Source organism: Poecilia reticulata, linkage group LG16 (genome assembly GCF_000633615.1).
Source record: "Poecilia reticulata strain Guanapo linkage group LG16, Guppy_female_1.0+MT, whole genome shotgun sequence".
Taxonomy (NCBI): Eukaryota; Metazoa; Chordata; class Actinopteri; order Cyprinodontiformes; family Poeciliidae; genus Poecilia; species Poecilia reticulata.
The window spans coordinates 3,391,206-3,400,116 of NC_024346.1; the positions used below are offsets into that span (position 1 = coordinate 3,391,206).

At 36.1% G+C, this 8,911-nt stretch overlaps 1 protein-coding gene and 1 long non-coding RNA gene across 2 annotated transcripts; one reads left to right on the forward strand and one right to left on the reverse strand.

Annotated features, from left to right (window-relative positions):
- Nucleotides 1–578: 578 nt before the first annotated feature.
- LOC103477619 (uncharacterized) lies at nucleotides 579–1,238 on the reverse strand. The gene is made up of 3 exons (XR_535674.2): nucleotides 1,145–1,238; nucleotides 1,002–1,066; nucleotides 579–777 (listed from the first exon to the last, which is right to left on the reverse strand). It is a non-coding gene; the product is annotated as an uncharacterized LOC103477619 (long non-coding RNA).
- A 443-nt stretch (nucleotides 1,239–1,681) lies between these two features.
- Nucleotides 1,682–6,624, forward strand: LOC103477620 (asialoglycoprotein receptor 1-like). Its single transcript, XM_008430836.2, has 7 exons — nucleotides 1,682–1,830; nucleotides 3,983–4,060; nucleotides 4,783–4,896; nucleotides 5,088–5,396; nucleotides 5,478–5,638; nucleotides 5,741–5,853; nucleotides 5,929–6,624. The coding sequence occupies exons 1-7, from the start codon at nucleotides 1,770–1,772 to the stop codon at nucleotides 6,053–6,055; spliced, it is 963 nt and encodes a 320-aa protein (XP_008429058.1). The 5' UTR covers nucleotides 1,682–1,769; the 3' UTR covers nucleotides 6,056–6,624.
- Nucleotides 6,625–8,911: the final 2,287 nt, after the last annotated feature.

An 8,911-nucleotide genomic window follows, 5' to 3' on the forward strand; every position in this document is an offset into this window, starting at 1 on the left:
AACAATGAACATTTGATCAAATTCTGATTCACACGAATCGATGGTAGTTCTCTGCTTAATATCACCATACTGTTCAAGAAAATCAGTAAGTTCATCAGTGGGGTTCTCCAAGACTCCATCAATCAATACTGTATTAGGGATTTTTAGACCAAGAGTTTCAAAAACCTCCATAATGGAAATTGAATTGGTGAGTAGGAACCAATACTTATTTGTGCAACTTTACTCAAACCAGTTTCTATTAATGACTGATCAAACAGCTCCTGGCTGGCTCGCCAATAATGTAGCACTATTTAAAGTGTAAAAGGACTGGATGGAAGAAATCAGAAGACTAAAATTCGTCTACTGGAGCAGTTGTCAGTCATCAATAAAACGATACAAAAGAACTGCTTTCAATACCATGTATTTTGAAGAAAAAAATTTAAGTGAACAATACAAGACATACTTAGAACCCAAAATAACTACAAAAAATATATACACAGTACTGCGGCAATCCTTCATTGATTTGTGCACAACTGGTCTCAACTTCCCCGCTGGTCAGTCCAAAGTCTGACCGACACAYATTCAGAAGTCCATGGTTGGATTATCCAGATATTTAAGTTGACAATGTCCCAGCGCAAGTTCTTTCGGATAAAGAGATGAATAATGGAGTGTGTGCCTGAGTGGTGAGATGGAGGGGGAACTGATACAGACCAGGATGAAGTGATTCTTAGGGCTCTCCTGGCTCCAGCTAGTTTTCAGAAGCTCGCCATATTTTACCCTAAAAAGGGATCACCTGGCCTGTATTAAAATAAACAGGACCAGTAAATTTCCAGCCTGCTAGTCAACTAGACTTTCTTTTCAGTTATACACAGAAATAAATGCAATATATCTAATCTGTCAGACCAAATAAAGTAATATTTATCTCATTTTCTTAAACATGTTGAATTTAAGACATTAGATCATACAGCAATTAGCATTGGCTACCACCAACATGCTAAAACAACATTGTGTCCACTACTCACCAATTCCATTAACAGTTGAGAGCATGGCAGCTTCAGGGCTCCAAACTCACTGGATCTTTTCAGATCTACATGATTTTTATATTGTAAGGTTAAAAAAAGTGCATAACAAACAAAGAGATAACTGATTGTTTGGAAACACCAACCTGTAGCTCCTTTGTCTCCAGCTTTCCCCCTCACACCTGACTGGGGAAAGCTGGAGCAAGCCTAAATAATTACATCAAGTGTGTCAATTGGCTGCATGCACTGTGTGACTAACTGTCACTCTAACCAACGGGGCAGCAAGGCGGGACTAAGGGCAGTTTTTTCACCACGGGTTACACCAACACTTCCAGTTTAAGTATTTATTTAGCTGTGTTTTACTCAGCTTTCATTCCAGGTACAGATGATTAAGACAGGAAGCAGAACAAGCTAAATACAGTCTCTCACTGTGAGCTTATTTTGAAAACGCCTTTTGCATAAAATGAGGTTTAACCCACAGTAGGAAGGGTGTGACTTCCATGTGTTAAACACTGATGCAAATATATATATATATATATATATATATATATATATATATAAGCTTGTCCATATATAGCAATGGACATGCTGACAATACAAAGGCTCTTTATAGTGTGTGAAAGTTTCTCTTCTTCTTTTCTCAGATGACTTAATAGAGCAAATGTCATTTCTGGTTTCAAAAAAGCAGAAGTTCAAAATTTCCAGAGCATTAGAAAGACTTATGAGCAAAGGAAATATCTACTTCTCCTAAAGACTGTAAAGACAGTAGAAATGGAAGATTGCGAGGTCCAGTATGCTACTGTGGTTTTCAGAAACAGGAGACCCCCAAGAGGTGAGTTTTGTGTTTATATTTTAAAAGTACTCTGTCTAATATGATGCTGTTTGTGCTTGAGGTTGGTATGATATGGTTTGTATGGTGGCTCTAGTCTGAGAAATTCTCAATGAACAGTCAACATTTTGTTAAGCTGTTAAACATTTTACATCTAAGATCTTTGAGGGTAAAATAGCAGAATGCACAGTCTCAAATGTCCAACAGCATGCATTAACAATTGTTGTAATTAAATATGTTAAAAACAATTTAGCAAACCAAGGAATCTTCCAATAAGCTCATTTTGCTTTGTTCGTTTTAAACAAAGTTTAGTTAAACATTTCCAGTTACAGTTGGTTCATCCACAAGTAAAGCTTATATTTTATGAAATAGGTAACAGTTTTTGCTTGTTTTTGCATATAGTAATTCATGCTATATGAGATAGATGGTTGGAGTTAATGGTCCAGCATAAGGACCAACACTGGAAAATCCCACATGAGGTATATCTACCACCAGCATATCAAGCAGATTTATAACATCATCCAGTGTTGGTCCTTACATAAGACCATAAATGCCAGCTGCCTACCTTATGATGAGAGTCAATATATGGAGTTAAAGCGGCATCATGCAACTTTGATGGAAAGAAAAATCTGTTTTTTTACATATTTGGTAAAACTGTCACCATGTCAAGACAGTGCAGAATGAGAGACAATCTGTGCAAAGGTCAAGTTCCTTCACCTCATCTACGAGCTGCTATTGCAATCTGTAGAAACGCATCCCTCCTGGTGAAAAAACCCCCCCAAAAAAACAAACAATCAGACTAAGGAAGAGTGTCATAACATTGTCAATTGTGTATCAATGTGTCAATGTGTTAATGTGTCAATGGCAGAGAGACAACCTACCCTTAAAGAACAACTGTTTATATGCTGTCATCAGAGCCATGCTAACCAGTCTTAGCATTAATGACAAGCTCTACTGTAGAGATGATGTAGCATACCAGAGAGCAACAGGGTGGGTGTGAGCAGCGTATACACAAGCATATTTGATATCATTAAGACGCTCCCCCTGGCTCTGATTGGTTGTTTCTGACCAAGCGGGGTATTTTTGCAGTTAGAACTGGGAGCCTGATTTTCCTTCACATATTTTCTGTCTTCCACTATTTTATCAAGATAAAATGACAATTTTAACAAATATGTAAAGAACTTATTTTTTTTATAGAAGTTACATGCTGCAGCTTTAACAGCAACAGAATGATGTGAAATCAACTAAATGCGGGAATAAACGGCCAGACTGAAGGACAGCACTGGTTTTGGCAGCACAGGAGTTGGTCCTGAGCATGGTAACGACCAACCAACTGGACATTGTCTTCAATTATAATCAACAAAAGACAGCTTTGTTGATTGATGTGGCGTTCCCCAAACATGGAAACATCAGGAAAAAAAAATCATAAGAAACTGGAGAAATACCAGGGAAGATCTAGAACCAGCGTGGCAGGTGAAGGGAACTGTAGTGCTGTGGTCATAGGAGCACTGGGGCAGTGACCCCCACACTTGAGAAGTGGCTCCAACACATACATAGAGAAACATTGAACAACTCAGAGCAGATGAGCAAAAGGCCCAGGAGCAGCTACTGTGATGAACACTCAAGCTCCCAGGTCTCTGGTAGGACTCTAGCTTGAGATTAAGAGCTGGGTGGGTGGAAAAGAGAGCAAAATGTGTGTTTGGTAACTCAGTGAAGTTTACTTCATTTTATCAGTTGTTGCAACACAGAAAGTTCTAGTTCTGCATCTAATACTCTCTAAACTGCATTGTGTGTCCACCCATATCTAGGGCTGTGATCAGATGTTGCAACACTCTGTGTGGTTTGTGATGTGATGGGTGTGAGAACTTCACACCCAGTCTAGTATGTGTGTCTAGTACGTAGACATGCATGAGCAAGTTTAAAAAAAATAAATTTTTTGCTCATTTTCCTGTGAGGGTTGCTTTTCCTCTTTTTAAGTAATCAGCTCTATGTCTGTTTTAAATTACCTCAGTCTGAACATATGCTAGTGGAAAAAAAGACACTGACAGATACTTTCAGTTCCAAGCAAATAAGATTACATAATTCATTTTATTTAAAGGATTTATTAAATTAACTGTGTAACAAATGCAAGCTCTTGAACCTTCCTTTTTTTCAGCTAAAAACGAGGAAGAGGTTGTATACGATGAAGTGAAGAAACCCAACCAATCGTCTCAGCAAACATTTGACACAAATGGTAAGTAGTTGAGAAAATGAATACATACTAAAATAATATTGTGGCATATAAACTCTAAAAGAAGGAACTCAGTTATTTTTGCAAGTTTCAGTGCAGATAAACTCTCATCAGAAAGGAAGTGATTATTTTTCCAATGGAAACTGACACATTTGACTGAGTTTTTTCTTTAATTCTTCTCCAAGCGTCAGCAAAAGCAATGACTAAACGGAAAATCGTTCCATTTCAAAAATAGCCTTGCTACTGCAAATAGCTGTTGAACTACAGTAACCAATGGAGCTGCACCATGACACACTGTGGAGTTTCAGAGGGAAATGTATGGAGAGCCATTTCAGCCTAAATTAAATAAATAAATAAATAAATAAATAAATAAATAAATAAATAAATAAATGGGTGAAATAAATAAAAAATGAGTAAAATAAATTAAAAAATCAAGATCTGCATGCATTTTAACAACAAAACATCCCCAAATACTGCCTGCTGCTGTCACCATGCAAAAAAACTGAAATATAAACAGTAATATTTTTATTTACTGAAAGTAAAAACTCATTATTTTTTCTGGTACTTAGCAAAGGAGCTCTCTTTGTTATGTCAATAATTTTTGTTAAATGTGAAAATTAAAACATTTCAATATAAAACAGTGCACACTGACACAGGTTTCTCTTGCTATATGTAACTTCTACCCTCATAAAACATTTGTCTTGTATATTTTCTGATGTATGCAGGACTTTTGTCAGACAAGGAAGCAGAAAGAAGATACTGGTATCAAAAGTTTGCTTGTTGCTTTGGGAGTCTGTGTGTGATTTTGGTGATGATGATCATTGGAGTCAGCGTTTACTGTAAGTATGGGAAATATAAAGGTCGTGACTGAGGTGACAATCAAAGCTGGGATAATGTACTGACCCCAAAAACTGAACTGATGTAGGAACACGGAAAATGTGTGTCCTACAAACATAAAAATTACCTGATATATAGTTAAGTCTACATTACTACTATGAAATCCATAACATGTTGGTGGTGCTTTTTACAGTACTACTTCAGCAGAGGAGTGATGAACAGCAGCTGACACAGCTGAGAACAAATCAAACATTTCTACTGGAGGAAAATATCAACCTGACAAGAGACAACAAAAAACTCAGCTCAGATTTCACCATCCAGGTTTACAACTTGACACAACAAAAACAAAACCTAACAGAAGAACTGAGTCAAGTTAAAAAGACAAACCAGGACCTGCAGACAGATAAGGAAACTCTCTCAAGACAAATTGAAACCATAAAGAAAACTTGGACTGAGCAGAAACTCAGGATCATAAATGAATACTGTCACAGAAGAAACAACGGTATGTTCAGATCTCCTTGTAGTAAATGATTATCCTTAATATTTGTCAGTCCAAATGTTTATTATTTCATCTCTTTTTCAGATAGAAGCAGTTCTTGTGAGAGCGGCTGGACTCACTGTCAGTCCAGCTGCTATGCAGTTAACAATGTTAGACCTACGGAACGTAAAACCTGGACAGAAGCACAAGAAGATTGCAAAAGAAAAACTTCAGTTCTGACTGTTGTTGGTAGTGAAGAAGAAAAGGTAAAGACAAAGCTGGAAACTGTTTAAGTGAATTATACATATATTTTCTGTTGGTCCTGTAAGTGAAGTAAATATGTAATCATTTTATCTCATTCCATGCAGTTGTTTCTTGATAACACCAGTTGGAATGGAGATGGAATTACAGGATACTGGATTGGACTCAGAGCTGAAGGAGGGAGATGGAAATGGATCAATGGAAGTGATCTGACCAATCAGTGAGAAACACATTGTTGTTTAAATTTATATTAAACAAATCTATCAACCTTGATCTGACTGATGTTTTTCCTTAGAGTCTGGATACCGAAGCAGCCTGTTGATGATTACTGTGTAACTTCTCTCCAGAACCGAGAATGGACCTCAGTGAGATGTACTGAAAGAAACGCCTGGGTCTGTGAGAAGAAGGCTTTATCTGTTTAAACATGAAATATTCAACTTCTAGAGGTTATTTAGAAAAATGTAAACATATCTATTCTTTAGTTCTATTGTTAAATTTTTTCCACAAGTTCTAAGCAGTTATAGTTTATTTTTGAATAAATTTAACATAGCAATGTTATTTCAATTACTGTACTTTTTATTATTTAAGCTGTAAAATTGCTTAGTGAGTGCATTCCACCTTTATTGATCTCAACGTAATTTTACTATGATGAAGTAAACAGAATTTAGAAAAAGTTAGCTTCTTTCGGTGACATACAGTAATAATTCATTTCACACATTTGAAATTATTTTCTACAGTTTGTTTCAGGGCCAAACTAAATAAGCATAGAGACTTAGGACTGGTGTTTCTGTTCTCTTTAGCTTTTCTATTTTTACAGTTGACAATTTTCATCCAGCAGGGGGTGCTGCTGCTTTACTCCCAAAAATGACTGCTTCAATGAAATAGAAATATTTTTAAATGTTGAGGTGATGTGTCATATTACAAGTTTCAATGCACGTGCTTCTTTTAACATTGTTGTTGTGAATAAAAATAAAGTATGAAATGCTAGTGACAGCTGACTCTGCTTCATGTTTTCTTGTAACCTGCTCACTAAAGCTCCACCGGGCCTGACATTGTTCCTGCACTACACAGAGGATCATCATTATTACTTTCATTTAAAGTAAACAGATTAGAAACATCAGCACATTCTCTTCACTTAATATAGCTTTCTTTCTGTTGTAGGACTAATTATTGTCTGTTTATATGTCAGATTCTTAAAAAGAGGCTGAGGACTGATGTGTTTCCTGTTTCTTAAGGTATTTTATTTTGCAGTGTTGATTTCTGACCAGCAGGTGGTGCTGCCTTACTGTTTGAAAAGGCCAGGATGGCGAAATAATAATAATAAAATGTATATGCTCATTTTAACATCATTGTGAATAAAACTGATGTCTGTAATGACAGTGACGGTTGACTCTCTGCTTCATGTTTTCTTTTAACCTGCTCACTGAAGCTTCTCTAGGCCTGATGTTGTTCCTGGACTACAAAGAGAATCATCGTTTAACCCATTTTTTGAGGGAGGGACATTTGGAATGCGAAAAGACAACTTTTTCTTAAAAAGATACAGAGGGAAAACAACCCCACTGGGTCATTTTTGACACATTTATGCATCCAATGGTGATTAAGGAGTACTTCAAGGCTCTATGGTGACATGCTCAAAGTGAAACTCAAAAGCCAACTGAACATCTCGGGAAAAACCCAAAAAACATCAGCCTACCTATACTGCTGATCAACTCTGACTGAGTTTAGGGAAACTGCATAGAAAAATCTAATGTCCTACAAGAAAACTCGAGGGTATCCTTATTACCAAAACGGTTTCAACACAATATTCACAATGTGAATACTTATGTACATATGATTTTTTTACAAATTTGCAAACATTACAAAAAAAAAATTCTCACTTTGTTGTTAAGGGTTATTGTGTGCAGAAATAAATAACAATATGGCTGAAAAACGTATCACAATATGAGTTTTTCATGTCAATCGATATCAGTTGCCAATGACTTTGATAGGTATTTAGATATCTCAAATACTCCCAAACTGGTGGAATGACCTTTCCTGTTTTATGTGTGGTGAAAACTTAAACTGCTGCTGCATGTCACTCATCAGGTTGTTGCTAAGTAACCAAAAAGTGAGTGAGTTGATGTCACACACCCAGCTCGCTGTGAGAGGTTGAGCAGTTAAAATCTTTCCTCTGCCTACATTTCCCAGAGTGCTGTGCAGTTCTGGAGAGTTCAATGGATACCGTTTTATCACATCTATTATCCATTGATATTGATCACATGTCTATCACAATACATATTGTTCTTTATTTATTGTTCAGTCCTGTTTTAACCCTGTTTGAAAAAAGGCTGAATTTATACAAAGTGTGCTAAAAGTGAAAAGTTGTGAAATCTCTCTGGGTCTACTATAGGTTTTGAAAAGCTTACGAAAAAATTAGTGAATTACAAAAACACATGTCCAACAAATCCAAACATTGAGCTGCAGCTCTATGGTTGACACACCTAATTATGTTAAAAGCAGAAATCATCAACTTCCTGGTTTTTTAAGAAGAGTTTGAAGTTTCCTCAGGGTCCATTAAGAACCCATATCATGAGTTGATTATTATCTAGTATCTAACTCTTTTAAGTTCAACTTGTTTGTTCTTTTGTGTGGCATCAACAGAAAATGATTTATTTAGAGAAGTTCATGCTGAGGAGCAGCAACTTCTCAGCAGTTTCTGCTCCTCAGCAGTTTCCGAGGAGCAAGAAACTGCTGAGAAGTTTCTGAGAAGATGTTAAGATTTTGAACCCATCATAAAAGCAGATATAGTATGTAGAAAGACAGCACTCTGTTCTCATTAACAGTTCCTCTTCAACCTCCATCTGATGTTGAAGTTTTTATAAAATGGAAAGAAAAATACAAAGTCTGGTTGGCACATATGAGAACCCAAATGTTTCTTTATTTGCTGGAAAGATGAACTATCAGAGTTTTTCTTTTTTTTTTGTCCAGTTAAAGTATATTGTGAATATAGTCTTCTTACTTGACACTTGTTCATTTGTAGTGTTTAAACTAGATATACATAAAGTTCAACATGAGTGAAAAGTAGTAGAATTACTGAAAGCTAAACTAAGTTTGTGTTTGTGATGGATGTATGAGAACATTTCTGTTGTATTAATGACATTAAAGGACTATTCTCTTTAATATAGGAAGTTCTAACATCATTAGAACAATGAATGAGGGTGAGGAGGGAATTAGATACATACATACATACATACATACATACATACATACATACATACATACATACATACGTATGTATA